Source organism: Castor canadensis, chromosome 18 (assembly GCF_047511655.1).
Source record: "Castor canadensis chromosome 18, mCasCan1.hap1v2, whole genome shotgun sequence".
NCBI lineage: Eukaryota > Metazoa > Chordata > Mammalia > Rodentia > Castoridae > Castor > Castor canadensis.
The window spans coordinates 41,776,848-41,795,523 of NC_133403.1; the positions used below are offsets into that span (position 1 = coordinate 41,776,848).

General features: G+C 49.7%; 2 protein-coding genes across 25 annotated transcripts in view; one reads left to right on the forward strand and one right to left on the reverse strand.

Annotated features, from left to right (window-relative positions):
- The window catches only part of Ccdc92 (coiled-coil domain containing 92), a 28,805-nt gene extending 24,883 nt beyond the window's left edge, over positions 1-3,922 (reverse strand). Inside the window, exon 1 of the mRNA XM_020161469.2 lies at positions 3,772-3,922. The gene's annotated coding sequence lies outside the window, so the exon portion shown is untranslated. The remainder of the gene's footprint in view (positions 1-3,771) is intronic.
- Positions 3,923-3,946: 24 nt separating this feature from the next.
- The window catches only part of Znf664 (zinc finger protein 664), a 29,614-nt gene continuing 14,884 nt past the window's right edge, over positions 3,947-18,676 (forward strand). For 3 of the 24 annotated variants that reach the window (XM_074061125.1, XM_074061127.1, XM_020161463.2), the window contains exons 1-2: positions 4,388-4,542; positions 15,436-15,509. Coding sequence is in view for 2 of the 24 variants with exons in the window: in XM_074061134.1 (XP_073917235.1) it covers positions 10,970-11,084; positions 15,433-15,509; positions 17,757-17,995 (431 nt within the window). In the remaining 22 variants the exon portion in view is untranslated. Of the gene's footprint in view, positions 4,058-4,387; positions 4,543-4,579; positions 4,717-4,880; positions 11,085-15,432; positions 15,510-17,756; positions 17,996-18,676 lie in introns of those variants that run through there. The other 21 variants (XM_074061122.1, XM_074061124.1, XM_020161460.2 and 18 more) reach the window with 17 other exon arrangements.

An 18,676-nucleotide genomic window follows, 5' to 3' on the forward strand; every position in this document is an offset into this window, starting at 1 on the left:
CTGATTGTCATGCCCCCATCTCTAATCAAATGTGGGACTCCGACAATACTGTGATAATCCTGGGGGTTCTGGTATACACAAGCGGAGCAGCGATGCCTCAGCAGTCAGTAAGCAAATGGCCGAGAAGGCGGCCTCAGAAGCACGCCTACCTGGACAGCCCATGAGCAGGGCATGGGCTGCTCTCAGGGCGGGAAGGGTGCTCAGGAGCAAAGGAAAGGAGCCCGCAGGAAGTGTGAACTAGCAAAGCAGGCAGCAAGGAGGAAGTGGAACCAAGTGCTGCAGCACACCAGGCTTCCTAGGCTTGCTCCTTCCCTTTGCTGCAGGGAAGGAAGTCAGATGGAACCAAGTTTCAGCATCAAGAAGGAAGGGGAGTGGGGGCTTCCCTTCCCTGGAGTCACTTCTGAGACAGTGGTAAGAAGGGAAGAGCCTGACTTACCACTCTTGGTCTGCTCTCTAGTGTGGGGATTTGCATAAAAACATAAACAATTCTCTGATTAACAAAGAGGCCTTTTAAAGCTAATGTCTGTAATCCTAGCTACCTGGGAGGTGGACAGCCCTGGCAAAAGTTAGATCCCACTTCAACCAATAAAAGATGGGTGTGGTGGTGCACACCTGTCATCCCTGTAAACAGGCTGGCTCAGGTATAAATTCTACATTCTATCCCAAAAATACCTAAAGCCCAAAGGGCTGGGTGTGTGGCTCAAGTGGGGGAGTGTCTGCCTGGCAAGCCCAAGGCCCAGGGTACAAATCCCAATATCACCAAAACAAACAAACAAACAAAAACCCAAACAAAAAACAAGAAAGCGGTCCTGTAAGATGACCGTGTGATGCAGCTAGAAGCTTCACAACGTAACTTTGACTTTACAGAGGCTGCTTTCTAAAGGGTTGCCTTACTCATTTATTGACAGAGTAATCGTGTTTAAAGTAGCATTTGTGATTTTTTTCTGAAGGAATAGAAACCTCTACTTTGAATTTTTGGTTTCTCATTTTCTAACAAAAGGAGCCTTCCATGTTCAAACAAACCTGCAGTCAGTCAGTTACGTTTCACACCCAAGTTCAGCTGATGGGTGAAAGGCTCGAAGCATGAGATCAATGCATCTGCTAAAGACAGGAGGGCTGTTTAAAGGATTTCAAAAATGAAGCCCAGGCAGACTCGAGTTTGGAACTGCTTTTTCTCTAACTTCTTCCTGAACTGGAGACAGCAGCAAAAGTTGACTCCACTGGCCTGGTTTCCAGCCTAGGCTCTTTGGCAACAGCCAGCATCCTAGCCGGGCTGACCCACTTAGCACAGCACTGAGATACACACCCGGTAACCTACTGCTTGTTACAGAGCACTCGTCACCTCCAAGGCCAGCATAGGGCCATCTTTCTCCTTCAAACATAAGGCTCCTGTTCACTCCATCCTTCCAGAGCACTGTGGCTGGAGCTCAGCTGGGCTCTTCCGCGGCAGCATACACAGGAAAACCATACCGACCACCGGCTGAGGTGGGGATGACTGCATGACCGGACTCTTTGCCGTGGCACTCGAGTCATGTTTTGTGTAATGAAATAAACAAAGTAAAATGCTGGCAAGGCCAAGCACCTTCCCTCCATCAGGACCTTCGAAAACTAGTCTCGGCCAAGGGAAAACTACAGACCTTCACAACAAGCTCTCAAAAGAATGACTAACAGGTTCAGTTTTAAAAACAACTCCTTGGCTTGCTTCCTAGAAAAGGTTAATTTTCCTCTTGATGAAATGTTTATTGTGGAAAATAAAACTCAAGGGAAGAAATACAAAGCACTTTTAAAATGCCACACCAAATGTGAGAGTGCTTTATTACGGTAAGAATGCCCCCCCAACTGTAGAAGCCGCTCATGGGGGACCCTCTCAGCAAGCCCCTCCCAGAGCCCAGTGCCACCTCAGTGCTGGATGAGGAACCAGCTCACAGGGATGCCCAGGGAAGGAGTGGCGGAAGTGCTGACATCAGAGGGACCTGTCTTCCGACAGGTAACTAGCACCTGGGCTGGGCTCAGGGTCACTCTAAGCAAGCAAAGCCCCTCTGCTGCACTGCAGACCTCCAAATATGTGGGGTGCCTTCACCTCCCTGACCAGACCCCAAAGCTGGAGCGGTGACAACTCCCAGTGAGGGAGGCCAGCACGACCCGACTGCTCTGGAGTTCCACAGTTGCTCAAACGTCTACTGCAGCCTTTGTGGGGAGGCATCCAAAGGCACCTGTCACTTGCCCTTGACAATACGCAGCCCAGTATATATGACCAATTTTATTTTAGTGTCTGTAGCTAGGGTCTACTAGGGCTGACCTTGCTCTAGACAGAAGGAAAAAGATCTTGCTTGCCAGAAATCTGAGCAGTATGAGAAAATGCCTCATAAGTATTTCTTCAGCCCATCAGCCCCATCAATATTGCTGCAAATGCATCCTGGCAATTAGATAATGATATGCAAATCAATTTTCCAACTTATGACAGACAAAACACTTAACCCAAAATGAATGATCGACTGTAAGTGAAGGATTCATTTATTTCTTTTAAGAGTCAACAGTAAACACATTTTACTCAAATCCGGTTCACACAACTAACTGGCTTGTACTTTGTATTGTAGATATACCTAAGCTCAACTCACTAAGAAATTATACACAGCGGAGGAACCTAGTTTAAGGTTTTCCACTCGTGTGTGAATATGCGCACACATTCGTGTAGAATCATAAATCTTAAAGCCTTCTTCCAGACGTATTTGAACATTGTCATTCAGGCCAACAGTCACAAGAAATAACAAATTTCAAAACATCTTCAAATGTTAGCATCTTTTCCCTTAAAATCCAATGGCAAGAAAATGCCAAGGAATTCTTAGGTGTCCAAAAAAAAAATCACTTCATCAATTAGCAATGTGTTAAAAATAAATTTCATCGTTTTTAAACGGTTCAGGCTTTAAAACTCTCACGGGTTTCTAGAAATTCGTAATATGCTGAAGTATTAGAGCCTGGTAGTCTGCATTTTGCTATAAAGCCGAGCAGTGCCACCTACATTACAGGACACGGTTATATTTTTCCCCTCGGCCACCTCCTTTTCATTAGAGGATCAGCTCATCCTGCTTCACATCACGTTTTGAAATTAAACGGTCCGGGTCGGCATGAGAAGGTAAGTTAGCCAAACTAGAGGACTCACTCGCAGGGGCGTTGGATCCGAGCCTGGAGCTCCGCAGTCGGTGCGCACTAGGCTCGATTTCGGGAAACCACCAGCAAACTGTTATTTAGGGTAAAACTCTCGCCCGCAGCAGAGCTTCGGGGAACGCTGTAAGGCCGAGTGCTTACGTAAAGGGCCTGGAGATCGCACAACTTACGGGGGGAGGTGGAGGGGCGCGGTGGATGCACACGGCCTCCGCCCCAGCATCCCGGACCAAGCGGGCCCGCCCGGCCCGGCCCGGGGCGCTCCCGGTGCACCTGCAATGCGGATCCCTCTGTGCCCGCGATCCCACCCGGGGCTTGGCAGCGGCGGCCCCTCCCCGCCGAGCCGGCCAGGTGCGCACCCGACCCGGAGCCCTGCGGGCAACGGCTGCCCGACCCCGGGGCGGCGCGGGGTCCCGGAGCCCCACTTGTTTTCCCCGAGTTGTCTCCACCAAGGGGACACCGCTGCCCACCCGCACAGCCCGACAAGGGGGACAGCCCCCCTCCTCCAGGGGACAGGGTTTATTCTAAGATCAAGTGCGCCAACTCCGGTCCCCGCCGGGCCGCCAGGTGTGCGAGACTGGACTGGGCGCGCCTCGGGCCCCGCCTCACCTGCGGCGCGACCGGTGTGATCCTCAGGCGGCGACTGCCCGACTCGGCGCGATCCTCCGAGCGGGCGGCGGCGGCGGCGGCAGAGGCCCGCGGCCCATGGGCGGGGCGTGCGGGCTGCGGCCCTGCCGCGGGGGCGCCCAGGGGTCAGTGGGCGCCGCCCGCCCGGCGCATCCCGCCGGCTCTCTCGGAGCGCTCGCCGCGGTGCACGCTGGGAGCCGGCGGCGGCGAGGCCTGGCCGCGCTGACCCGTCCGACTGGGGACTCGGCGCCGGCGCGGCTGCGGGTCTGTGAGTGTGGCGAGGGGCGGGGAGCCGATAGATACTCGGCTGGGAGGGGAAGGGGGCGACGCCCCGCTCCCCCCAGCTGCGGCGGGGCGGGGGCGAGGGCGCAGGGGAAGGGAGGGCCGGCGGTGGGACGCAGGCGCACAGCTCAGGTGCGGCTGCACTACGGTTGCCCTGGGTAACGCGGGCCTGGGCGAGGGGGTGTGGGGAAGGGGTGGAAGAGGGGAAGCGAACGGGAGCGCGCGCGCCGAGCGCCGGAGGTGGGGGCAAGAGGGGCGGGGCGCGGGCCTTGCAGTGCGCATGCGTGCGGCGCCCGTTTCCCCAGGGCTCGCCGGCCTCGTGCGTGCGCACGCGCGCCGTCCCCCGGAGGCGTCTGGGTGTGCGGAGCGCGCGCGCGCGGCTCGGAGGCGCACCTGTGAGGTGTCCCCGGAGGAGAGGGCGGGTGGGCGCGCGGAGTCCGCGGCCTGGGGCGCTCACCGCCCGTACTTGGAGTGAGTTGGGCGGCCGCGCCGTAGTCCGTGTTTTCTTTTCTGGATGGGGCGTGGGCCAGCGAGCGGGCTGGGGGCGCTGGAAGGCGGTGCAGTGGGTTAAAGAAAAGGAAAACAACCCATCGCTCGGGACGGGCCTGGGCCGCGGCCGGTCCCAGGGGACCGCGGGGAACGAAGGTCAGAGCGGCGCCCGCAGCGGTACAGGCCCCGGCCGAGCAGCCGACCCCGGGGCCTAGGAGGCGGTCGTGGCCCGCAGAGCCGGCGCGGGGTGTGCAGATGGCGGCGAGGCGCCGGGTGGGCAGCGGCGGGGCGAGGCCGGCGAAGGCCCCGCGGGAGCCGGACTCCATTGTTGTTGGAGCCGAGGGAAGGGGGAGCACGAGGCCCTGGAGGCCGTGGGGCCGCGCCTTGGAGCCGTTCCAGGCGGGTCCCGGGAGGGCGGTAATGGCCGCGCGGCGGCCGGGGCGCCGGGTGGCTGCGGAGCGGAGCGGCCTGCTGCAGGGTGCGGTGCCATGTGCTTCACCGCAGAGCCTCCGGGTCCGGTCCGACCCGGCCCGGCCACCCGGCGGTGCGCAGGTGGTGAGGGACGCCTGGCGCTCCCGGCGCGGAGGGCTGCCGCCGCCGGACACCTCCATTGTTTGGCCGCGGCGAGGGCCAGGCTGGCAGGTAAACGGTCTCCGCGCCCCGCCGTCCCCGGTCCCATGCTGCCTCGCTTTCCTCCCCGTACCCGGCTGCCGGTGAGCTCCACAGAGCCGCCCTCCCAGATCGTCCCCCCGGGTCTCGGCCAGGTCACCTCCCGTGTCCCTCCAACTCGGCTCCTTTGTGAGCCCTTTCGTGCCGGACTCGAGCACATCCAGGAGATGTGTCCTGCACCGGGAGAGTTGATAGTTTGTTGATTGCCTGTCTTACTGCAACAAAGGACACCCGAGGTGGACGAGAGACTTCCAGCGCTTGTCTCCTTACAGAGGCGTTTTGGGGTACTGAGCACTTTATTGATATTTTCCCGGGACGGACCTGTTTTTAATGTATCGTGTCTTCTGTAGAGGGCTCACTACTTCCTTTATAGACTTGTAGGTTTTCAGAGCAGACAAGAGACCTTTCTGTCCAACCTACAGGTTAACTTACAGTTAAAAAAATTTAGGATCAACAGAGTAATGTATTTTCTTCTTAAACACGAGTGAATCACAGAGATGGCCAGTGTGGCTGTCATCTGCAGAGATGATAACTAGATAATTAGTTCGTGTCTGGTGAGCATCCTTCTAGGTCTTTAAAATACTTTTTGGGGGATACTGACATGGTCTTTGACTGCTTTAACAAATACTAACTAGTCCTCTGTCTTTTCGTTTTTACCATAGAATGAGTGGACTGTTTTTAAGAATGACTGCATGTGTTCCATAGTTTGGGCATTTCAGTTTTTAACTTTAAAGCAGTTTTTTCTTTTTCTTTTTTTTTTTTTTTTAATAAGTGGTGGTTCTCTGATGAGATGGAACTTTAGTGAAGGGAGCACAGATCTGTACTAATTACAGAGTTGAGGGGTTTATGATGGAAACTCTCTTTGGTTAAGGATTTACAGGTGGGAACCTCCACCCCTCCCCTGAGGGAGTTATGACTGTACTACTTAGAAGTTCTGTGGCCTTGGGGAGAACACTTAATCACAGCCAAGCCTCAGTTTTCTGTGACCAGTGACAGTGCCTGCTCCACAGAGGTCAGTGGTACTGGTGGAAGTGCTTGGTAGACTGCAAAGCAGAGAGCAAAGTGCCATCCACAAATTGTTCATCGGTAATTTGATTTATTTTTTCAGCAGATGTCCCAGGATACTAGAGACAGTTAACTTTGAATGCTTTTTAATGTGTGGCTTTGTTAGGATTTTTTTCTATCAGATAGGATTTCTTTCCTCATGACGTAAATTGTACATGTTTTCCTGTGGCAAAGATAGATTCACGGACAGCAGATTCTCACTGAATTTGAGTTCAGAGTTTTACCAGTTTCAATAGTGACCATGTGCTGTGGTAGGTAGCATTTTAGGGGCTTTGTATATGTTTCTTACATTCAGACAAATATAAGTCCTTGTAGTGTGGCCAAAGGAGTCCACTTATCCCTGTTCTCAGAGTTTTGAGTCTTGGGGGAGGGCAAGAAGGCGAAATGAACACAGTCTTCTGGGAAAGCATAAAGATGGGAAGCACAGTTGAGTTTGGGGTTCACAAGACTTTGCAAACAGAAGATTTAGGCTCAGAGTTGAAGGGTGAGTCCCTGTGTTGGTGTCCAGGCAGAGGAACAGCATGTGGGAAGGCCCTGAAGGGGGAAGAGCCCTGCCCCTTCCGGATTGAAGGAACCACTGGGTTGGTGGTGGTGGGTAGGGGAGTGTGGCCAGGCTGCCAGACCATGTAGGGTCTTGCCCGGCAGGTTGGGGATGTTGCCTTTCATTCTGGGTGAAAGGGGAACCCATTATGAAGGTTGGGTTAAGCAGGCAGTGACATAACGGAGGAGGTTTGCATTTTTAACGCCATTCCAGTTGCCTCATGCAAAGTGAGGTGGGGAGGGCAAGTGGGGAGCCCAAGCCGTTTCACAGGCTTGGTTTATGGTGACTTTGTAGTAGAGGCAAAATAGATGTTAGTTAAAAAAAAAAAATCCACATCCTTACTTTAAAAATTACGACTAATAAAGGTAGGAATAAAAAGACATTTTTAAATGGAAAAGTACACATAAATGTTAAACTAGTCCATGCTGTACTTAATAAAAAAGTTAAAAATTGGTACTTTACTTACCATGTTTTATAAGTTTTGAGAAGGCTGTAGCACGTAGGAATTGGGTGTCTAAAGTGAAGGGAAATATTTGTGGGTGCTACTGACTGGAGTGGGAATAACAGAAAACGTTTGGACAAAAACAGATGAAGTGACTGGGTCTGCCGTGCATGTATGAACAGCATAGTTTCCTGGAAGCCAAAAATAACCTAACAGAATAAAATGGAAGAAGCAGACATCTGGCTATGACCATATTACAATAGAAAGAAAGCTTACAACCCATAGGGACCCACAGCACAGAGACGTAAAACATCCTGGGTGACCTGAAAGATACCTAGTGTGAGGATAGGCCACATTACCGGATGTGAGGGTTGACTGCCACGGAAGACAGAATAGCTACAAGTATTGACGTGGGGCAGATGTTTGGTTGTTTTATGCTCCTGGCTTAAAGGTATTTGTACAGGTCACTGGAACCTGTTCACACCAAGAAATAAACTATCTTATGTGGAAATTTAGTACATGAGAATGCATCATGAGTGCCCTAGAGTCTGGGGAAGATGGACGCCCGTGTTGAACATCTGGAAAGAGGCGTTGTGTGTGTTGAGCACAGGTTTTGTAGCCAGTTGTCTTTAACATGGAGTCTTTTGTGGAAAGTAGCCCTGGTGGTGGTGGATTTAATTACTTTGCAGCACTGGGGATTGAACCCAAGGCCTTGCACTTGAGGCACTCTACCACTTCAACTATGCCCCCAGCCCTTTCGATTGTATTTTGTTTTCTGAGCCATGGCGTTGCTTGCTTTGCCTGGGCTGGCCTCAAACTCAAGATCCTCCTGCCTCTGTCTCCTGAGCAGCTGGGATTACAGTGTGCACAGCTACAACTCGCTTTTGTATGTGTTACTAGAGTGAGGGATAAAGGCCCTGGCACCTGCAGGGAGCTTGAATCTTGTTAGTTGGTACTGTTAGAAACAGTGTGAAGAAGATAAAGTAATTAAAAAAAAAGATTGCAGTAGACTACATGAAAATCTAAGACTTCAGGAAAAACTACAGTCAAGAGCCAAATCACCAAGTTGGAAAATACTTGTGACACATCTTTAAATTGTAAAGGACTCATAACATTCATTGATTATTAAATTATCAGTAACTGCTCTTACAGAAGTAAGATTCTATGTTCAACAGCAGCAAGATTGGAAGACATTTAAGAACAGAGTGAGTGATCCAGGCAAGGTGATGCACACCTATAATCAGCACTTGGGATGCAGGGGCAGCAGGATCTCGAGGTGGAAGCAAGCTTGGGTAGCATAGTAAACCCTGTCTCAAAAGGAAAGAAAGTACGTGTACCAGGGCTTTGTGAAGAATAGTAGAACCTTTTGTCTAAATACCTGAGAAGTTGACTAAAACAATGGATAGACATTTTAAGAAATCCATGGTGTTCTCAAAGGAAGACATAAGCTATGTGAGCGGAGTCTCTTGCAGCATCATTTACGGTGAAGAAAGCAGTTTTGGTGCTAATGTGGAATATTTAGTTTCAGGGTTTTTTGCTGTTACAGAGGCTGAACTCGGGGCCTTGGCTAACAGATGCTCTATTGCTTGAGCCCCACCCCTTGCCCTTCCCCTTAGTTATTTTTGGGGTAGGGTTTTGAGTTTTTGTCTGGTACCAGCCTCAGACTGTGCTCTTCCCACCTAGGCCTCTACTGCATAGCTGGGATGACAGGTGAGTGCTGCCGTGCCTGGCTTATTGAGATAGGGTCTTGTTAACTTTTCTCTTGTCTGGCCTGGAACCACGATCTTCCTGATCTCTGCTTCCAGGTAGCTGGGATTACAGGCATGACCTACCGTGCCTAGCTGAGAAGTATGTAGTTTTAAAAGAGAGCTAGGCTTGTAGGTAGTGACAGCCTGGGTGGATGTGTATGGTATACTACTGAGCCAAAAACAGGTAAATGTAATCTCAGCTTTTGTTAGGTATGAAACAAAATAGTTGTATGTATGCCTGAATAAAAACAAAAAAGGTCTGGAAGAACCCATGGGAAGCATTTTCCTTGTGATCATTTCTGGGGGAAGGCATAGATAAATGGATTTACTACTTTATGTGCTTTTGTCTTTCAGCAATTTTTATAATGAGCATTTGCTTTTGTTATGAAGATGTTATCATTTCTCACCAATGTAATATAGGCCTAAATTTAGGCTCAAAATTATAATACTAGAGGATGTGGTAAAAATGGCGTGCTCTTAGATCATGCTGGTAATTTGTCTTAAAAATGTTCAGTGATCTAGGAACCACTGGACGAATAGTTTTTATTTTTATTATTTTGGTGGTACTCAGGGTCTCATGCCTGCTAGGTGGGTACTACCATTTGAGCCACTCCGCCAGCACTTTGTGTTGTATGTTTTCAAGATAGGGTCTCATGAACTATTTGCCTGGGCTGGCTTTGAGCCACAGTCCTCCCGATCCCTGGATTATAGGCCTGCGCCATGGGCACCCAGCTGAGGAATATTTTTAAATATAGAAAGAAAGCTTTACACACAAAAGATATATTTGAGCTTGGTGCTGGTGGCTTACACCTGTAATCCTAGCTACTCGGGGGCAGACATCAGGAGGATCGCTTCACAAAAAAGCACTGGTGGAGTGGCTCAAAGTTCAATCCCCAGTACTACAAAAAAAAAAAATACCTGGACAATTATTTTTAAGAGTTAATGGTAGAATGGTTATGACATAGCTGCTAGGTGATGTTGCCACTGAAATGCTTACGAAGAAAGTGCACTAAAATGCTTATAAGTGCAAGTAGAAGAAAGTCAAGATACACAGCTGCACACATAATTAAACAAAAATCTCAGTAACCTGCTAACACTTAGGAACAGAAAAATGTCTCGAAGAAACTAGATGAAAATCTTAAGAATTGTGGATTAGGGGTGTTAAGATGTTGAGTGATTAAATAGTCTGCATTTTTATGTTTACAAAGATTAGGTGCATTACGTTTATAATGGAACATTTCATTTTGCAAAGTATATTGGGACACATGTTAGCTGCATGGCAAATGTGTTTTTTAAAGCCATATAAACTTGGAAATTGCACTGAGCATGCATGGAACCCATTGGCAAAGCTGAGGCAGGGTAAGAATGATCGTTTGTGTTTTTAGAAAGATGGCGTTAGAGCTGATAGTAGATGAGGAAGAAATGAGACTTTGGGCTGTGGAGGTTGTAGGTGAGTGAGTAGCACAGTTGGATCTTCGTGCTAAGGAGAGCAGGTGACACCCAGGCTCTGGCTTGGGTGGTTGGGAAGATGGAGGCACCCAGTTACTACAGTTGGGGTTGTCCTAGGCTTTGGTGGTGACATCTCAGCAAAAAACCTCCTCTGGTGATGTTCTGTTTTGGGTCTGCTGAGTTTGAAGGCCTGATAGGACATGTAAGTTCCTAAGGAGGCTTTGCCAAGTATTTTATAGTGCACAGCTCAGTTTCTGACAGCAGTTCTGTGTTTTTCTTGACATAATTGTACATTTATAAATAACTGAAACGGGGGCATGTCTGTCCAGCTTAGACTGAACTGTGGATGCCTTCTCATGGCCTAATGGATGATATTTGGGTTGTCTTTGGGGTCCATCGGGTTAGACTCTGCTTGTGTAAGTAGCTGCTGTCAGTTATCCTATTGTTGGAGTGCTAGTGACTAGATGGAGTAACTTGTGTTCCTTTCTGTAGGAAATGGGCAGAGTGATACCCTGGTCCTCCTTCCACACAGCCATTCCTACCTGCCCCTTAGAAGTACAGGTAAAGGTACTGGAGTTGTTCAGAGTCCTTGCCACATGGCCAGGAGTGGGTAAGCATCTGCAGAGTCAGGGTTGGGTACCTTAAAGGACAAGGTGGGGAGAACCTGCCTGCAAAGGTGACTCAAAGGCTCCTTAGAGACACAGAATTTGGTTGAAAAGTGAAGCCCATCTGTGGTATAAATGCCAGGGCCTTTGTGGCCTGGGGCTGCTGCCTGGATGGTCTGGAAGGCAGTGGGCTCAGTGTGGCCTGGCTCTTCCACCTCTCCTGTTCACCACCTATCTGCTCTATGCTTGATGCGGCCTACGTGCCCCCAGAATGGACCCTCACAAGGCCATCTTGAGTCTAGCACTCTCCAGTCCTCTGTTTAGACCCAGGCTTTCTATTGCCCAGGTCTTTTTTCAGGGGAGACTCTGTTTGGCTCAGCTCTCAGCTTCCGAGCACACCATTCCTGTGTGAGCCTGTCCCAGTGGTCAAGGGAAGAGAGGAAGCCCCAGAAGTTGGGAGCAAATTTCAAAGATGGGCAGGAGCAGAAGTTTTAAGTGGCCCAGAGATGTGATCTTTTAAGGGGTCGGGGGTACTTGATTGGCAGATTGAAGTCATTTAGCCAGGTTTAAAGTACTGCTCAGCAAGTCCACAGGAAGAGTCAGGAGGAGTGACCCACAGTGAGGGCAGGTACTCCTTGTACAGAAACAGAGATTTTTCTTGAAAGTGAAATTTATTTTGGGGGATGTATCAGAAGCATTCGAAGCTTAATTTTAAGACAGTGCAATTTGTGTTGCTTCCTAACACTGAGGCACATCTCTGCCCTTTTTCTAACTCTGGAACAGGCAGTGTCTGCTGTGTCACCTGATACATCATACGACACTCAGTAAAGCTATTCTAGAACTCATTTATTTTTTATAGTCCTGCAAGTTCATAAAATAATCATAACTTATTTCCATTTCTTCCATTTCTTACTTTGCTGCACGTTGCATGTATTGTGACAGAGCTTATGAGGAGGGCCTTGTAGCCAAAGCAGAGCTGTCCATAAGTTCTGCCTCCTAGGCTAGCAGTAAAACAATTAGTGAAAAGGATCGGAACCCTTTTCTTCTGCACAGCACATGCCATTGTGTCCCTGTGGCTTTCAGAGTTTTTAGATGAGCAGCTTGCATATCTGGGACTGAGCCTGACCACTGACTGCTGACCAGTTTGGCCTTTCAGATCTCAGTTACAACCACTGTCGGTAATTTACTACTACATCTTTTGGTAGGCCTTGTGACAAGGCCCAGATTCACAACTGGAACCAGGGAACCAGCACCACCCGTTGTACAAAATTCCATGGTGCTTGGCAACTAGTTAGAGGTGGTAAGGCAGTGTGGCAGTGTGGCAGTGTGACACTTACCTCTGGTGGAGCCCTCTGGAAACATGAGACTGGCTCCTGAGCTGGCGTTGGAGCGCCATCTGGAGGCGCTAGGAACAGCTGGGTTCTCTGTGACAACAGAACCAGGGACCTGGTGGGTGAAATCTGCAGGTGCAAGTTGGCAGCAGAGGAGAAATGGAGTTATGGAGAGCCAACAGTTGCCACGCAGACCCCATAATGCAGGTTATGGGGTGGGCCTGTAGGCAGCGGTCCATCAATGAGAAGCAAGACCAGTGGTCCAAGTGCAGAGCTGTCACCATGTGTGAATATTGTCTTCGTCCCAGCCAAGCTACAGATGGAGTTAGAACAGGACCTAGGAAGAAGGGAGACTGGATGTGCCCCCAGAGAGACAGATCTAAACTAGGAGTTAGAGGCCATGACGAGGGGGAGAACACGTTGAGAGCAGCTTGCAGAAGTATAGTGGGCCTGGGGTTTTAAAAAAAAAAAAAGTTGAGCTAAGCAAGGCAAGTATACTGACCTTAGCAAAGCCGAAGCCAGCTGTGAGGGACAGCTGCGGCGGACAGCGGGAGCCGCCATTCACAAACACGAGAGGAAGGGTTTTGCCTTTTGTTTATAACACCACCGGCTACACCTGGTCTCCTCAGGTGCAGACACTGACCACATGGAAGAGAGTGCCTAGGTGTGTTTGTGCACTTGAAGCAGTTCTAAGGAGGAGAGAGCAAACATGGCTAGCTTTTGAGTTTTATGTGGCACATGTCAGAAGTTAGGTCCTTTAAATGCACAGAACATTTGCTGTCGTGAGTGGTATTTTTTTCCTTTTGGTAAGACTAAGGATGGTTGGAAGTCACTTGGCTTCACTTATATCAGAACAGCACTAAGTCACCACACCAGGACAGGGTGTATGAGTCTGGGAGTGGTAAGGTGTGCTCTGGCACAGAGGCCAGCTGGAGCCCACCCTTGTCACTGTGTTGGGACTAGAGCACAGGCCGTTGAAGACCGTTACCATGTTGTATTAAGCTTCAGAAGACCCCCACATACACCATGTCCCATATGCCGTTAGCGTCTATGAGACGGAGTTAAACTTTGATTCACTCAATTTTAGACATTTAGTGCTTATTGAATTTGCGGGGTTCTTTTCATGTTTTCTATCCAGTACGGTTTTTTTTTCAGATCTTCCAACATTTTCATAGGCCTTTTGAGCTGCTCACAGCCGTAGAGCCTATGCCTAGCTGCCCAGGGGTACGATGTCCCTGTCCTGCTGGGAAGCAGGTGTCGTGTTTGTCTAGGCATGTCTGGGGGGCAGACTTGCCAGCACCCTGCTTGCTTGTGGGATGGAAGAACCTCCTGGAAAAATTGCATCCTAAGGGAGGGTGGGGAGGGGCAGTAACTGTTCCAGTTGGGGTATTTTTGGTGCTGTTGCAAGGATCAGAGACCAGTACAGGACATTTTCAGGAGGGCTGTGTCATAAAGATGAACATGGGCAAGGAATCCAACAGGAGCTGGGGTGGTTCAGAGACAGCCTCGTCCTTCCCCAGGACAGTGGTTTCTCATGGCATCTCTCTTCTTGTTTGTTTTTCTCCCCTTGCTGTTGTCAGATTAATTTTTCCTGCTACATACGTCCTCTGCCTTTAGCCTCTCCTTACTGATGTCTGCTACTTCTTCATGACTTTGGTTTGCGGTGGCTTCTTGTGCCCTCTGCCATACCTGTGTATGTTGTAACCTTTCGGCTTCATCTCTCAGGCTGACCACCTCATTCTTTCAGGATTGCTTAGATTCTTGGAACACAGGGAATCTGATTTTATTGCTGCTTTTATTATTGCTCCAAGCCATGACATTGGTTACAGTTTAGCTCTTGGGTCAGGTGGCTGTGCTTGGCCTCCTAAGCAGTCATGTGGCTCAAGGCAGCCTGGGTCTCCTTACAAGTGGGACAACGCCATCAGCAGGGCCTGCAGGTGCACAGGCACTGTGACTGTTGTACTCAGTAAGGATGAAGCGTGGGAGTCCTCCACTTGGACTCCCACCCCTTAAAAATGTGTCCTAGAACAGCCTGTAATCTAAGCCAGCCCCTTCTTCCCACAGAGAACCCCTTCATACGTCACAGGTCCTTTGACTTTTCCTTTTCCCTCCTGTTTTGTTCAGTCTGATGGTGGAGGGCTGCCCAGCACATTCTGCTCTCTTTCTCGTGTGAGTGATTTCTGCTGAAAATGCCATGGCTCCTTCAGAGAGCTCTTAGCACATTGGGTAATTTGTAACCTCATGTCTTTTCATGTATTTCGTTCCCAAAAAATTTTGGGGAGCTTTATATGCACATGGTGACTAAGCATTGTCTCCAGAATTTCAGCATTTTAAGACAAGAAGTAAATGTCCCATCCAAATGTAAACATAGCAGCAATTTGATATCTAAGTCCCTTAGTATATCATACACCAAAGGAAGAGTGAATTCCCAAACTTAAAAATAGAAGTTTCTCCTAAATTACTCTGAGTCACTATGGAGTGGAGCAGAGCAGAGGGAGGAGGTGGAATGCTAGCTCATCTGTGTTGAGCCCTTCAGATGTGCAGGCACTGGTGGAAGGACTCATGCATTAGCTGCTTTATAGGGTCTGCTGCCTTTTTATCTCCATTAACTCTCTTGACCTGGGAGGTCAAGGGTTGGTAAGGCTAGGGCAGAACCCCTTCCATCTGACTCTGGTTTGTCTCTTCACCGCTCCTGTCAGCTGAGCACCAGTGTGTACCAGTGGGCTTTCTACTCCCTGGGGTTCTAGCCAGTCATCCAGGAGCCACGAGCCTGCATCTCTGGGAAAGTGACTCCTGAATCTCAGAGGGAAGCTGTGCACACTGCCCAAGTTTTCCTTTCTGTGCTTTCTCTGTTCTCATCCTTTCTTTGGTTTTTCGTGCCTTGAATCCCAAGTAAACCTCAAAATAAGTGGGTCTCCTGTGCTTTGAGATGATGGACCATTTGTCATAGCCAGATCTGCAAAAACGCTTTGATCCTGAACTCCGCCAACATAACTGGCTTTTTTCTCTCTCCATCTTCCAGCAGGACCCCAAAGCTTCTGTAGCCCTGCGGTCACCAAGGGCCTTGCCTTTGCTTCTCTGGAATGTCCTGTCACTGAGGTAAGCTTCCCCCTCATCGGACCCTTTGTCCTAGGTGAAGAAGCCCCTTTGGCTAGTTTAAATCAGAGCTGTTGTAGTTTCTTCCAGATAGTGCCCTTTGTGCTCAGTGAGGAAGAAACTCCTGGGCTCCATGATCTTCATCAGATTCACCTTCATCTGGCTTTGGCTTTGGGCAGGCCCCTTCTCACTCAGGATGGCAGAAGTATCTTCATTCCTCTGCACCTTTATTTTCTTTTCATGTGAGCCTATGAGTGCAAAGGCTGTGCTCTGTGGTTCCTGTCCTCATTGAAGTTGTAAGGCTTTTTGTAAAGCTGACTCAGTTGCTCCTTAAGTTTCTCGTGTTTTCTTCCGAAACCTGAGCAATATTTTCCCTAAATGTGAGTTCTGGAACTTGTCTTACCTGGAGATTATGGCTTTACTTCTGTCTCTGTGCACACTGTGTATTCCCAGCACAGTATTTTTTCCCTGTTTTCTAATTTGAATTTTCGTGATTATATCGTAATGGCCACTCCCCAGCTCAATCCAGAAAGAGAGGAAGTATGTCGTGTGGAACAGGTGTCTGTCTGTCTTCATCTGATCATTGCTGAGGTGCAGAAAACTTGTTGAACCTGCAGTCCGGATCTCTGTGATTTACAGGGATTATAAGATAAATCCTGTCCGTGCGGAGCTGGGAAGCGGGAGAGAGGAAACCTGTGTCTGGTGGTTGGCCTCCAGTGGGCGCAAGTGGCTTCTTACCACTTCTGCATGCCCAGGGTGCCTTTCTGAAGCTCTGGGCTTCTCCCGTCCCTCACTTCACTCCCTCATCCAACAGGGATAATTGAGCCAGTGAGTTAAAGAATGTCCCCGGCCTCTGTCCTGGTGGGTTTAACTGTGCCAAGGTGGAAGGTGGGACCCATGTGGATGTGTGATGTCTTTCATCTTTTCTGGCCAAGTGGTAAGGCACAGCTGCCCCTGATGGACAGGTGTCCAGCCCTCTCTGTTCCTTTTCCCTTATGCTAGGTTGGTTTTGGGTGACTGCCCTGTTTGGAAGATGGGGCAAGTGTGTCTTGGCGTGCTGGCAAATGTTCTGTTTCTTTCCGGCCCTGTTTGCTCCTGTGCTCGTTTTGGTTTCCCTTGGCCAGCTTCTTATTACAGCAGTAAGATGAAGATTCAGGCCTAGTATTTTGTGAGTTCCTCTGCACACCAGTATATGCTTTGGTTTCAAGCTAAAGGTTGCCAGTAACTTGGGGAAAAGGAGTTCTCCATGAGGTCTTGCTTAGCATGTGGCATGCCTCACTGGAATTGAATCACAGGCCAGCTAGTCATAAGCGTTCATGTCTTGCATTTCTAGCTCAGTCCTGTTTCCAGGAACTAAGGTACCTAGAGGTGAGAGGTGTTTGCTGAGGCCACTGGCCGGATTGGATACCAGCCTTCAGTGGCACAGACCTCCATACTGACACCACACTGGCTGGCAGTGCCATCATGACCCCGCATCGCCTTGGAGCCTGCAAGCTCCAGTTTCGCTTCCTCTGTCAGGACCTTCCCTGGCCCTTTCTGAGAGTGGGTGAGAGTGTGCTTCTATCTATGCCAATCCTGAGTCAGGATTACTGAGGCCTACCCGTGCCGGGGTGCTTGTCATCTCGTGTGACTCCTTGGCAGGAGCAAGCAGTTGCTCATGCACCCGCTGCTTGCTGAGCCAGGCCTGCTCCACATGGCCGCTCCCTTGGACATGTCAACTTTGTTTGCCCAATGAGTCGACTTAGGAGTTGTGATCCGGGTATGGAAATAGCAGCGCTAAGGTCCCTAAAGCAGTGATAGTCTTAGAGACCTGCCAGGGGTTTGGGGAGAGGCAAGGGTGCCGCCATTGACGGGAATCAGAGTTTTGGTTTTGCGAGTTAAAAGAGTTTCTGTGTGCATATAGTCAGTACTACTAAGCTGTGCACTTAAAATTGTTCAAGATGGCAAGTTTTTTGTTGTTTATTACTGCAGTTTAAAAAAAAAATTTATCAAAACCAGCCAGCATACCAAATCCTTAACTTTTGACCTGTAAATCCCTGTGGCCACTCGTACCCCAGCATTGCTGAGGACAGCTGTGCATCCCTTTCACCTTCTGTTCCTCTCTTCTCTAGGGTAGGGCCTGATCTGTCTTGTTTCTTCCTGCTGTTAGCTAATCTGGGCCGTGTGGCTCTCCAGCATTGCTTCTGCCTCTTTCCTTTCTCTTCTGGGCTGGAGCATGGGCACTGCCCCTTTGCTTCTTCCTTTCCCCAGGATGGAGGAAGCAGGCTTAGCCAACAAGAGCCATTCTCACATGCGCTGGAACAGATTGAGCCCCTGAGATCCCTTCCACGTTCCCACCCGGGGCCAGCAGGAAAGAGGGCATTTTCTTACCCCCTGTTGTCCCTGCCCTGCTCTTCTTCCATGGAGAATCTGTGCATTGCCCCATCTGCCTCCCTCTTGAGAGTCGAGGAGGTAGCAGGACTGCAGCACTTGGCCTGCCTCATGGGAGGGTGAGTATGCCCTGCTTAACCAGTTGCCTCCTTAGCTCTGCTTGTAGCTGCACAAGCTGAGCTCACACAGCTGCTTAGCGTCGGACCAAGAGTCTGAACTTAGGCCTTTTGCCCACAGGTGCGTTGCTCTGCCCTGTAAGTTGCTGTGATTCTTTCTTATTGCAGACTATGCTTAGCCTTGTGTGTGGCATTCCTGTGGGCCCCCACCCACAGCCCCCGAAGGAAATCATTCTGTGTTCTTCCCAGGCATTTTTTGTATGTGTGCTAAAGAGAAGAAAAAAATGTAGTGGAGTAGGAAATATGAGGCTCTCCTAAAGTTGTTTGTAAAGCGCCACCTGTGTGTAGAGAGCCAGGAGAATGCAGTAGGTGGGAGTGGGAGGTGCAGAGGAGGAGCCCTCATTAGGGGAGATTAGATCATCAGGGTTTAGAGGCCTCTGCCTGGGAAATGACATTCTTGGCAGATGAATGAATGTGTCATGCTTTAATTAAAATACAGGAAATAAAGAAGCAAGCGTTCATTTAGCCTTAGTTATGCTCTAGGTGCTCTGGTAGGTGCTTTCCACTTATTACCTTCCTTAACTATCCCAGCCAGGTGCTGTGGATATTGCTACCCCTACATGTGCAGATCAGTCTGAGATCAGTGTGGTCACAGCAGGTGGCAGTGCCTAGGCCCACATGCAG